Below are 13965 nucleotides of genomic sequence, written 5' to 3'. Positions count from 1 at the left end.
TGCCTACTAGAAACTGCTGAAGGAAAATGTCCTGGGTTTGGGTTTTGAAGGATAATGAGCCAAAACACACAGAGTCCACCTCTAAATAGCTCAAAAAACAAAATGTAGGTTTTGGAGTGATCTAGTCAAATTTAGGGGTTATATCTGACTGAGATGCTCTGGCATGACCTTAAACTGAACATTCATTCTGGAAAATCCTCTAGTGTGAAGAAAAAAAATCAGTGATTTGAGCACATTACGTTTAGGGTCGATTGCTTTTTTTCCACATGTTCAACTGTAATTTCGTCATGCTTGCATAATGACAATATAGAGTATTTAATCTTGACTCCCAATACTATTCCGGGACCACGAGGGGGCGCCGTGTCCTATTTATTTAATTTGTCCTATCAACAATCATCCCATTGCCTACAACCATTAAAAAACGTATATATGGATCATGACAATATATTTCTGTTTTGTAATTTAAAAAAAAAAAACTATGGCGAGACATTGCTTCTGTACAATATTAAACTATTAAAAATACACACGCATATATTGAATAAAGTGAATAACCATATAAACGTAAAATACTCAGAAAAAAAGGAAATTAACTAAAATGTGGAGACAAAATATTTCATAGATCAGTTTTACCTGTAATCACAGTTTCATAACATATAATCGTACTGACTTTGGTTTGGTGTCATTTTCCGATTTTGGCTCTAGACTGACTGGAAAAACAAATAAGCTCTATTTTTAGACGATATACAGTAAGAGTGCTGTGAGGTCGGGCTTATTGCGCATTGCCTAAAGGGGACACAGCAACTAGAAACGTGAGCTATTTGATACTCTTTGTGATATTTCAGACTTTCTTTCTTCTTGCTGCTGACAAATGGAAAAAAGAAAAAAAAACTTGAATACTACAGTGAGTGAGTGACAGCCAGCGGAAACAGGCACACCTTATCGTATCTCTCTTATATTCAAATGTTTTCATGGCTGTGCATGCATGCGCCTGGAGGAAGAGGAGAAGAAATCATTTCCAAGAGGGCGGTGCTACTGTATGAAGTAGGAACAGCGTCAAAGTTAAGAGTGCTTCCAAACATTAACTCGAACTTTAAGTGGCCTCTGCTGTTAAATAGAACAGAAGGAAACCGAGCAGGTAAGACGACGGCTCGCCTCTGCCGTGAGATTTGTTGACTGTAATGTGATCTGTCGATCGGGCTTAGCGGGGGAAATGTCCCGTTAGTAGCACGGCTAACTGAGCTCTTACCTGTGCCAGGTAAAGTCGGCGTATACAGTACAGGTAGAGGTACACTTTTCTGCCTTGTTTGTTTATTTGTGTGTAACATGGGCTATCGAAGAGTAGCCTACGTTACACAGAGCAGGGCAGGACTACTTTCTGATCTGCTGACTTGCGTAAAAAGAAAATGAGTAAGCGATCTAACTTTACAGTAGGATATGTTGCAACAGGCCTCTTACAGCCTGTAAGAACTAACTTGACACGTCTATCAAGAAGATATTAAAAATAAAAGTAATATTACTTGCTTAAAGTGCTTAATCTGGAAGCTGTCACCGTAATTTGCTATATGCAGCTGGAGACTGTCCATTGGGCGTCAGATATGTCTTGTTTCTTTGTTTCTTTTTTTACACTATAGTTCAAAAGACTACGAGAAGAGAGGAAGGAAGCGCATTTTCAATTAAAGCAGCAGGGTGTGCCAAAATATTGGCGTTATCCTTAAGAAATGACAGGTTGAAGAAGATTAATTCAGTTGAACTTGTCTAAATGTTTAATCCATTAATCACCATACTCCACTACTTTAGTAGCCTGTATAAATCTTTAACGATTACTTAATCTCACAAGGCGAAGTTGGTGGAATTGGTTTTGAGGTGTCAGTTCAGGGCTAAAAATCTTGTTGGGACACCAGAGTTTTTACAAACTTCAAATATGTAAGGCTGAATTTTGTTGAAGCATACATAAAACAAATTACAGAATATTGAGGTATGTAATGGCCACTGAAATGTGTATTATCATGTTTTATTTTACTCTTTGTAAAATTTCAGACTATATGAGCTACAACTCCTTTAGTAACTAATGGAATATCATATTTTTTTTAACCCAGGCCAAGTTGATGTAATTCACCTTCTATGCTCCTGAAAAAAAGAGGCTCAGATGCTTCAGGATGGACGAGGCTCTTCCCAGCCTGAGCTCAGTTTCAGACTCTCTGGAAGCAGACAGTGAGGAGTTCCAGCTCAGAGTGGACTTCTTCAGGAAGTTGGGTTACACCCCATCAGAGGTCATGGCTGCTTTGAGGAAACAGGGCTTAAGCACAGACACTAATGCGGTGCTAGGAGAGCTCGTTAGGAACAGAACCAGCAGTGTACCTTGCATTTCCAGCTCTGACAGTGACGAGAGGAGCACACGCCAAAACGACTCCCTGCAGCCTCCCAGTTGGGGTCTTGGGTCATGCAAAAACACAACGCAGCTGTGGGACCAAAACAAACCGGACGAAGAATTGAGGCCTGTTGTTATTGACGGCAGCAATGTTGCCATGAGGTAATCCTGATGATACTTCCTGCTCTGTAGATTATCAGATTAAATCATAATCCATGAATGTCACAGCTGCTATGAACACTTTCTGAATAAGGACAGTTATTTTTCAAAGTCTTATTTAACTCTCTATTTTCCTACTATGTCGTGTGACTTGACTTTTTAAAGGAGGTGTTGACTGCACTGCCCGTGCATGTTTTAGCATGGACCGCTGAGACATTATGCAAATTCTAGATCCTCTACTCAGAATCCCCACCTTTTACCAGAAATTATGTGCAATATGTGACTTTAGGACTGGGTAATAGCCAGAGGGAAGATTCCTTTTAAGCAGCATTTGAAGACGTGGTGTTTACTCAGATCAGTGTAATTTGTTAAGCCTCCTTTTGACTATGAATTAGATTAGATTATTTTCGGTCAGATTAACTGAACCCATGTTATCGCTTATGCTTCTTTTTTTTTTCACAGTCATGGCAACAAGGAAGTATTCTCATGCCAAGGGATTCAGCTGGCGGTGAACTTCTTCCTTGACAGAGGTCATACTAGCATTACTGTGTTCGTTCCCAGCTGGCGCAAAGAGCTGCCCAGAGCTGATGCTCCCCTGACAGGTGAGGATGGCAGAAATAAAGCAAAGCAGACAGATGTTTCTCATCAAGTAGACGGGACAAATTTCAGCCTAACATCCCTGTGAGGCGAAGTTAAATGAGGTTAATACTGGTGACACAAAAAGCAGTTTTCACACGGGGTGTGAATGACAAATAAGGTTTGATTCAAACAGAAATGAATCTGATATTATTTTCATGCTGGATGTTAGCACGACCATAAAGATGGAATTAGACCCTTAAGACTCACTAATTGCTGGAGGGGAAAAAACAAATGTGATGTGTGCATTGCTGACAAAATATTTTGATGTGCTTGTGTTCTCTTTGAGTCCAGGCCAATAAAGAACAGGTTTTGTATGTGTAAAAAGGCGTCCATTGTAAGCTGTCAATGAAAGAAATTCTTAGAATTGAAAATTCGTTGACTGCTTTTAGCAGTCAGTCTGGTTCTACCATCTGCTAATTTTCTCATTATTGGTTAGTTTAATGTTAGAGAAGACTAAAAGTTTATATTTTAGTCTCCTGGCAGCAGGCAAGACCAGTGAATCCAGGAGACTGAGAACCACACCTTCTGAACTGTCAGATAAGACAAAAGATACAAAAAATTCCCCTCCGGGCTCAGTGTGTGGCACATGCAATGGTTACAACATAAGCTGATCACTTCTGTTAAAGTGCCGACTATGTTAGCCTCTTAAAGTTTCAGTTTCTATACAATGAGATAATATCTGCAGGGCATATCCTGCCGTAACCACACTGTAATCAGAATGTTTACCCATAGATTTAGAACAAAAAGTAGCTAAAATGGATATAAATCACTAAAGATGTTCTTAAATGGTAGCCTGATTGTTTTACTCAGAAGGTAACAAATTCTTACTGATAAGGAACTGAAACAAATGAAATAAGCCCACACAACTATTGTAACAGAGAGGTTGCCATTTATTCTAGTTTTTGCGTACAAGTCGTGCTAAGATGATATTTTTTTTCTTCCCCCACTCACGCTTTTTTCTTTGTTAATACAGAAACAAATACTGTATTATACAGTGAGTTTTAGAGGTGATTTTTTTTTAAGCAAGAAATGAAAAACTTAGAAATTCTATCACATAATTCTGTATTCATGAATAATTCCCACATGAGCCAGGAGATATTACAGAAAAACTAATACATCTATGCAAAAAAAGTTAAGGTTGTGAAACAGGGTATTATTTAGTTGGCCAGCATAAAATATTTCCATACCAGGCCATGGCAAGAAAAAGTGGAAATACACTTAAATGAGTCACTCTGACTGTTTTTGGGTGGTTACAATATTGTAATCACAGACAGTCGTGTATAATAGAGTTCTAAATTTATCCCAACTGATTCACTTATGTCCGTGTATTTATAAAGCCCAGATGAATATAATGTCAGTGTATCTTTGTGTAAATATTACCACCTGCAGCACAACAACTAAATAAAAAGGATGGCACATCCTGGAGCATAAGCCCCTTGTTGCTCTCAAGAATTAATAGCTGTGCAGCCTGGGTGGAGCAATCCAAAGGTTCTTTTTTTCAATCTTTGAACAAGGAAGTAAAAATCACCATGTAGTTACTCGTGGGAAAGTCCCATCGGGAAGTAGAGATGGGGATTTTTTTTGTTTTTGTTTTTTTTTTTTTTTTGTGTGTTGTTTTTTTTTCCACACCTACCGTACTTGATGTTGTAGTTAACTACTGGTATCTATTTACAGTAAGTTGTTAAGTTTTGACAGAAGTTAGAAAAGTGCTTTTCTATCACATAAGGTTTTCTATCTTTTGTTCATCACACAGAGTTCAAGGTTCATTTCACTTACCCTTAACTTGTTTTGAAGCACTATCAATGTGTGTGTGCGTGTGTGTGTGTGTGTGTGTGTGTGCGTGTGTGTGTGTGTGTGTGTGTGTGTGTGTGTGTGCGCGTGTGTCTTTGTCGTGCATTTATTCACTCAGCTTGCACATAGCATGATCTAGAGTAATCTTAAGCTACCCCTCATTTCCTTATGTTCTAATTCCAAAAAATTTGTGGTCTTGAGCAATCATTCTCCAAGGTTTATGAAGGTTTTTCAAAGTTTTACTCTAGAAATTTTCTGCTAAAGCACGCAAAGTATATCTGAAAGTCGTGTCTTTAAGAAATAGGAAAAAATCCAGATCTGACACAGGCCCAGAGAGATGCATCTACTGTTCACTGAAGCCTCGTCAGAAATGGTTTCAATGAAATGGTGGCTGTCAAAAACCATTCGTAAGGAAATGAAACGGGGAGAAAAGGCTGAGGTATGCCAAAATACACAATACCTGGACTGAAAATCAGTGGCAACAGGTCTTATGGAGTGATGAATCTTGTTAGAATTTTTGGTTCTGTTCAGAAGAGATCAGGAGAAAGGTACAACAGTACATGTCTGCAGCCATCTGTAAAACATGGTGCAGGCTCTGTCATGGCTTTGGCCTGCATTTCATCCAGTGCTTTGTGGAAGTATGAACATAGAAAAGTGCTGTCAGAATCTTGATCAACCATGCAATAGCATCCCAGAGGTGTCTGATTGGCAGCAGCTTCATGTTTCAGCACGACAGTGATTCATAACACATTATCAAGTTTGCAAAGAAATACCTGGATAGAAAAGAAAAAAATAGAATGACCTCCCTAGGCCTAGAAATTCAATTCAATTTTAGTTTTATTTATATAGTGCCAAATTACAACAACAATTGTCTCAAGGCACTGAAATCAGCATTATGGAAGGAGTGTGGGATGCTCTTCACAGAGAAGGGAACAAAAGGCTGCCAACATCCAATAAAGAGCTTACTGGATGTTGGCAGCTTTTAAAAAGCCTGGAGAACTATTCCTGAAGACTACATAAAGAAATGACAAGAAAGCTTGCCTGAGAGAGTTGAAGCTCTTTCAAAGAATAAAGGCAAATATTAACTTTCAACCTTGTTAAAATTGTACAAACTTTGTTTTCACCTTGTGGTTTGGCATGCATCTTTCAATAAATCCACATCTTTTTAATGTGTCACAGTACAGTTGAATACACGAAATCATTTAATACAGCGTAAATTGTCAACTCTGGATCTGTAACTGATTACTGGTTGCACTTTCAGATCAACACATTCTGCTGGAGCTTGAAAAAAGGAAAATCGTTGTCTTTACTCCATCACGCCGTGTTGGGGGCAAGCGAGTGGTTTGCTATGATGACCGCTTTATTATCAAATTGGCGTATGAGTCCGATGGAATAATCGTATCCAATGACACCTACCGAGACCTCCAAGCAGAAAGACCTGAGTGGAAGAAATGCATTGAAGAGAGGCTGCTCATGTACTCCTTTGTGAATGACAAGTAAGCCTGTTCTTCTGTATGTGCCTGTGAAATACCACATTTTCCTTCGTGGTGAATTTTCCAGAAAAAGAATTTGCAGCTTACAGCAGAGTTGTGGGGAGACCGGGGATAGTTGTAACGTGGGTCAGTTGTAACACTTCCAATTTCTCCAATCAGGGCTAAGTTTCAAATGATGTGACTCATCCTGTGCACGCCCAATTCAGTTCTGCTATCACATGTGAAAAATCAGCACATTTTGTCAAACACTGACAATTTAACATGAAAAAAAGTAATTTGTATGCCAAAAAGTAAGTTTTTCTACTTTATTTCAATTTCTAATAGCATTATCTGCTTTGCAGTTAAACTCATCAAACTTAAATTATGTTATTTGTATGTCTATGGGGATATATTCTGTGTAGGTCTTTAGTGCTAATGTTTTAGCCGTTGGCTGTAATGTTAGCTAGTTCATGGCTATAGGAGTCTGGGTCAGTTGTAACAGCAACAGTCTGGGTTAGTTGTAACAATAATGCAGATGTTAAAACTTACCACACTATTACTTTAACTTATATTAAACAAGTTGGGGCAACGACATCAGCAGAGAGAGATTCACTGGTCACATTTGTATATGTGGTTAATGCCATTGGCAACACAATTCCTCCACTGTTTGTGTTCCCACACATACATTATGCAGACCACTGTGTCAGAGATGGACCAGTAGGAAGTACTGGTAGTGGAAATAAGTCAGGATGGGTGCAAGAAACAGATTTCCTCATCTTTCTGAAGCACTTTGCAAACCACACCAAGGTAAGCCATGATAAAAAGTAATTCAATTGCGATGCTGGTGAACAACTACATTTTTTCAGCTTCATTGTTATGTTCAAAATTGGTGCAAGAGTTGTAGGTTATAATGCCCACTGAGCCAATGAGGCCAAACTCAAGGAAGACCAACCAAAATTAATGAAATATTCAGTTGCAGAAAATTCCAGAATTTGTCTTTTTGGGGGGTTGGAATATGTTCAAAAGTTAGATTTCTGCATTCTGTCACACACACACACAGCTACATAAATGGCTCTAAGTGCATTCATGTGTTGAATAAACAAAGATTACATGTTAATATTTTGTTAGTACCCTTATTTCATTGTGTTACATTTCACCCAGGGATATGTTACAACTAACCCAGACTATGGGGTTAATTGTAACATTTCACTCTTTGTGTTTGAGACCATACCATGCAATGGGTAATTGTGCTGCAGAGAAAATAGCTGCACTATTTAATAGCAGAGACATGTAAATACTTTGCATTACATTTTGAATCCACTACCTTAAAAGAACTCCAATTTACAGACAGAAATGTCAAAAATGTTACAACTATCCCCGGTCTCCCCTACAAGTGGATGAAGAACTCTACAATTTTTGTATTTTTCTACAGGTTCATGCCCCCAGATGACCCTTTGGGTCGCCACGGCCCCAGCCTTGACAATTTCCTTCGGAAAAAGCCTCGTCCTACGGAGCAAATGAGACAACTCTGTCCATACGGTAGGTACGATTAGCATATCGATCAGGAAGTGTTACCCTCTTCTGCAGCAGAGAATGTGCTGTCCACATTAGATCTCATCAACAAAAAATCTTTTTGCTTAGGGCTGCTCAATTAATCGAATTTTAATCACGATTACGATCTGGGCTTTCAACGATCATTAAAAACGACTGAGCCGATTATTAGCCCCTCCCTCGTGCTTTACTCTCGCGCTGCTCCGTGTGGCAAATCGAGCGCACCTCTCTGCATTTCGAACACGCATCACAACAATTAAGAGGACCCGAAGGAAGCTCGGAAAGCTAAGCAGAAGTTATTTGGAGAGGACAGTGACTGCCGTTGGTTGAAAAGAGAGGTAAAAAAAAAAAAAAAACTTCAGTGGTGTGGAAACATTATGGGTTCGTGGAGTGAGACGTGGATCAAGTAGACATAGTGTGTAAACTTTGCTATGGTGTCATAGCTGCACCACAGAGCAACACTACAAAGTTCACTAAACATAGATGTTTACATTTTTCATTTATTTTTTATATTGCAAACATTTGCACTGTTATCAGTATTTGCACACTATTTTATATTATTTTTTAAAGTCATTATTCAATACATTGTTATTGTTAACCCTTTAAATCCCTGTAGAACCTGAACGTGTAAGCTAGCGCAATAATTTGTTTTGCATATGAAACCGGAGGAGTTGTACTTACATCTTATGCCATCAGCTTGTCCTCGGTCCCGGTTTCCTTCCACATATAGCTTTGCAAAAATTGCATAAAAAGCGCTTGCAGGAACAAAAACATAATATTCCAGAAACACTCTTTGCCGATCCGATCAGCTGTTCGTAACACTTCCCACAGTGAAACAGACGTCAGCACGAACTGTCGCATGTTCGCCATTTCCTGTCCGAAACCGGAAGTGACGTCATTTTCGTGGAAAATGTAGTTTTTTACTTGTAGGCCTTAAAAGCCTATACTGGTGCTTTTATAAGTCATGTTTGACTTTTCTGAATAGTTTCTGGGATGCTTAGAACTCGAATTGCACTGCTGGAAATAGTTTATTTTGATGCACATGCTGTTTTCTTTGCAAATTTGCATCATAGGATTGTTTTTTGTTTTTCCTGCAGTATATAAAAATTGCTGTATCTCCAAAATAAAACTATGAAGAAACTCAAAATAAATTTCCTGTTGTTGTAAACTATTTTTTTGCAACTTTTTTGTATTTAAAGTTTTGAGGGATAAGCCTCTTAAATTTCCCCAAGTAGAAATATATATGTAAAAAAAACAAAAACGATTTTCAATTTTTTTGTAGTTTATTGCACTTTTTTGCAATTAATGTAATTACTATGGACTTAATGCATACATATTATTAAAATATGGGCTATAACAGTTGTATTGATGTATAGCAACTTGAAATGCTCCCAAAAATGGCACTACAGCATATAAAAAAATAATATAAGCTCTGGCGGACTTGGTTCTATGGTAGGTCTTAAAGGGTTAAATAAATATCGTCAAATAATCGAGATCTCAATTTCAGTGAAAATAATCGTGATTATCATTTTTGCCATAATCGAGCAGCCCTATTTTTGCTTATGTGTCTTATTTTTCTCCATCACAGAAAAAAAGTGCACGTATGGCATAAAGTGTAAGTTCTACCATCCTGAGCGGGTAAACCAACCCTATCTGTCTTTAGCTGATGAACTGAGAGAGAAAGCCCAGATTTCTACTGTAAAAGAAGAGAGAAATGCCAGTTTGTCACCCAGACAGCTTCAGTCTGATCCCGCACTTGCTCAAAATGCCTATTTTCATCCTCGAGACTCCAACAAAGAGCTCAAAAGAGATCAGCAGACTTCCTCACCACCTTATCACGTTAGTGAAAACAAGCTGCTGTACTGGGAGGATCCTAGACACAATCCAAATCACATGCCGTGTTCTGTAACAGGAACCCAGTGTCAGAAAGAGTGGCCTGGGTTGCACTTGATGCCAAATCATTACTATGCCAACATGTCTCAAGAGTACCTGGATTCAGGCCTTGGCTCATTTGAGAGTCAGTACTCTGATATTTCGCATTCCCTCCACAACTCAAAGATGCTCAGGCTGCAGTATCAGAGTGCTCCTCCTGGAGCCACAAATTCTCCCGTACATTTAGAGAAAAATAACATCAATCAGCCTTGCAAGTGCTGTTCTCATGCAATGCCCTCGACAGTTCACCAGCAATTTCATGGAAACATGGACTCTCAGGCACAACCCCAATACAGCGCCTATCACCCAAATGCCCTCACACCCACTGCTTCCCACCAGCGCAGCCTCCCCAGCCATTTCCAGTACAGTGGAGGCACCCATGTTCAGCAACATTACTGGTCAGATCCCTTTCAGGGGTTACCACAAGCCAGCAGACCAAATAGCTTCCCTTCTTCAACTCGTTCTTCACACTACCACAATTCTTGCTGCTCTAGCAACAGTCATCAGTACTATTCAAGGGGACAACAACCATCTTCTGCTGCATTTGACTCACAAAGGTTAGAACTCCGCAACAAGCTCAAAACTATCTTCAACCCACATCTGGTGGATACTGTCATGGAAATGTTTCCAAATCTGATGAATGCTGAGAAACTAGCTGCAGAGATACTGAAGCTGAAAGCCCAAAGAGATCTTTTCTGATTATTCTTCTTTCAGACCTGTCATTACTACTTGCCTTGACCTCAATATAGCATCCTTATCACCTTTTCAGAAGGTCGCATAGTGCCTATAGCTGAGTCATTTAAAAACTAATTCTGTGCAATGTGCTATTATACTGTAAAAATGAAACGTTTTATTTATGAATGATTTAGTTAATCTGTTATAGGTTATATTTTTTTTTTATGACACTGGAGTCATATGTCTTTGTCATCCATGTTTTGGATAAAAAGTGCCTCTAGATGGAAAACGGTTACATTTATGCATATTTGTTTATGCATATTGCTTCAAAGTTAATTAGTTTTAAGTTCTCATGAAATAACCTGTTGCTGTACTATGTGCTACTTTTAATCTTAGTTTTTCAGAAACAGCCTGCAGACAAGTATTATCCTTTCAAGGGACAGTTGCAGTATACTAAAAAACACTGGCAGTCAGTCCAGAAAAGTACCCAGGCTTCCAAATATTATTGAAAGCAAAGTAGCTGAGATACCACAATAAAAGAAAAATGAAACGCTAATTATGTAGGTGAGCTATAAAAACCTTTATGAACTATGGATACAGCCACCATGACATAACCAACTGGTTTGGGAAGTCCCCTTTTTGAGAGCATTTTTGCTGTTGCTATCTTGTTTTTGTTTTTGTTTTTTAAACAAACATGACAAGTGAGGACGGAGAAAATGAGGACACCAAACGCTCATGCAATGGTAACTTGTCACACAAGTTACACAGAAGGTATTTTCAGCTGCTTTCTTATCACCACAGTAGATAGATCTGCATGTTTGACCTTCCTGATGTAACCAGTACTAGGAGTGCATTTACCCTGTGAGATTGGCTTTATGTCTCCTCTCCATCTCAGGCCAGAGAGCTTTTACATGTAAGGGTAACATGTTACCCTCAGAGCTACATCCTGCTCATCTACTTCACTGTAAAGACAACACCACAAAAAGACAGCTAAATAGAACTCCTGCATGCTGTCTCTGTCATTGCTCGTATGTTTAATAAATGTTTGCATCTATCCAACCTTCAGCATTTCGGAAATTACATCTTAAATGTGCAGGCTTAAGGTAGTCTTTGATCTAAAGAGGCATTGAGTCATCCACTTTACACCTCTGTCTGAGGTTTCCAAAATAAAGTTAATTGTTGAATTCGTTATCTGAATTTTTTCTATTGTGACTTTTGAGTTTTTGCATTAGAAAAGGCAACTGATGATGTCCTGCTGCATTTTTAAATTGTTTTTATTGGTCGGGAATTTTGTTTCTCCTTTATTAACCAGCTCAAACTTTAAACTTTCAAGAGTATTTCATCTGATATATCAATAATTTTGAAGTGTTCTTACCTGTCAGCATTTTGTTTCTGTCCTGATAAGATCTGGCATGAGAAAACCTGTAGTAGGTTACGTCACAGAGGGCATGTGTAAAGTCAGTAGTTTGATTTACGGCATACGCCTCTCCAAAGAGCGACTCTGTTGCTTTTAGTTCCCCACTTCTGAAATACCTTTGGTGTCCTTGCTCTGTGAGCTTCATAAGTAAATATAAAAGTCATGTAGTCCACAAAGATAAGCTAACATTGCATGTTTTTGCCATACAGTGTAAATGCTGATCTTGCTAGGAAATTGAAACTGAACTTAAAAAAAGGCTTTGACCCAAGCAAAAGGAACTTGCTGATGTGTCATCATCATTTGTTCTGTAAACCTGAATCAGCTTCATGAATCATTCTCTGAATAACTGTCCCGATTAGTGTGTGTAGGAGAGACTACAGTATAACGTATAAAAATGACAGTTATGGAATTTAGTTCTCATAAATGATTTGTATTCTCTATTCTTATATTGGATCATTAACTTCAAATGTTTAGTGTTAGAACTCATTGTAAGAATATTTAGGAAATGCATTGTCACTACCTATTAAAGTCTATTGTAATAATAATATGTGTGAAGTCTATTACAACACAAATGGACGGGGATTAGCACTGTTGCGTGGAGAGCCAGCCAGTGGTTTAAATCCAGTTTCATGTTTCCCCATACCTGTGTGGGCTCTCTCTGGCTTCCTCCCACAGTCCAAAGACATGCATGTTGGTTTAATTGGTGATTCTAAATTGGCTATTGGTGTGAATGTAAGTGTGATTGGCTGTCTTTGCTGTCCACAGCTACCACTTTACACCCAATGAAAGACAGGATACGCTACAGCTCAACGGCGTTCACGAAATGGATTTGCAAAAGAAAATAAACAGCTGGTATGGGGTTAGTGGATTAATCCCAAACTAGTTCTTCGGGTTTATTTAATTCACTTGTAAATATCCCTCTGATGTTAATCAGAGACCAAACAACAGTGATCCTGATTGCCTCACAGATAGAATTGCTGCCAAACTGTCCTACTCAGTTTCACAAGAAACAGCGCAGCTCGTGTTGCAAGCCTGGACGAGAAACTGTTTTTTTCCCCCCAGTGACTGAGGGAAAGGTAAGTGTGTGTGTGTGTGTGTGTGTGTGTGTGTGTGTGTGTGTGTGTGTGTGTGTGTGTGTGTGTGTGTGTGTGTGTGTGAGAGAGAGAGAGCATGCTAAATACCTTTTTTGCCACTTGAACGATGCAGACATGATTTAAAACTAACTTATATTTAAAAACAAATGTTAAATGCAATCACACTTGTGTATAATAATAGGAAAGAAAGTAGATAACTAAGATCTTGCACTTCATGCATCACCAGTCCCTGCAGATGTAATTTGTCTCACTGGGAAAAGGCCTCATATCCGTACTGATGGTGGTACAAGGTGAGAGTTGTTTTTATATTAAGAGTCAACTTTTCCATTTGTCTCTATATTGTCCAGGTTGCAGGGACAGATCGTTTAGCTTAACTTCAAAGTCTATATGGAGCTTATTGGTTTCTCCAATGTAGCGCTCACCTTAACTAGTTTTACACGCTAATAAGGTAATTGTGAACTAATTAATTAAACAAAATGCTGCTGTTTTAAAGCAGCATGAACACTAGATTTATGTTAAAATAAAGGGAATCATCATTATGCTAATGCACATTGAAAATTATAACTGTTAACATGCTAATCGCTGTGGTTATTGGTATTATAATCATTGTGTGCAGGGTCAGTAGCTCACATGTAGCCTCACAGAGCTGCTAGCCTTCCAAAACCTCCATATGTAACCGTTTTGTGCAAATACACCAACCTTTCTCACACCCTAACTCTATGACTATATCCCTGAGAAATGTCCTTGTTATTTTTAAAGTTCACAGAGTTGCAGATATTACCCAACATGTCAATTCTTTGTTATCTAATGTTGTTTTGAGACTCGATGGACCACTTCTGTTTCTTGGCTTTTGATTCTTTTCTTTTT

General features: G+C 38.6%; 1 protein-coding gene across 1 annotated transcript; it reads left to right on the top strand.

Moving 5' to 3' along the window:
* The first annotated feature begins 695 nt into the window (after nt 1–695).
* Nucleotides 696–12549, top strand: zc3h12aa (zinc finger CCCH-type containing 12Aa). Its single transcript, XM_085423462.1, has 6 exons — nt 696–1135; nt 2097–2530; nt 2990–3129; nt 6219–6453; nt 7862–7968; nt 9569–12549. Exons 2-6 carry the CDS (start codon nt 2157–2159, stop codon nt 10609–10611), a joined length of 1899 nt encoding a protein of 632 aa, XP_085279588.1. The 5' UTR covers nt 696–1135; nt 2097–2156; the 3' UTR covers nt 10612–12549.
* Nucleotides 12550–13965: the final 1416 nt, after the last annotated feature.

Source organism: Rhamphochromis longiceps, linkage group LG11 (genome assembly GCF_057381845.1).
Source record: "Rhamphochromis longiceps isolate RC_006_pf linkage group LG11, R_longiceps_female_GT1.1, whole genome shotgun sequence".
Classification (NCBI taxonomy): domain Eukaryota; kingdom Metazoa; phylum Chordata; class Actinopteri; order Cichliformes; family Cichlidae; genus Rhamphochromis; species Rhamphochromis longiceps.
The sequence above is the reverse complement of the archived record's forward strand: the minus strand, read 5'-3'. Positions and strand labels throughout refer to the sequence as shown.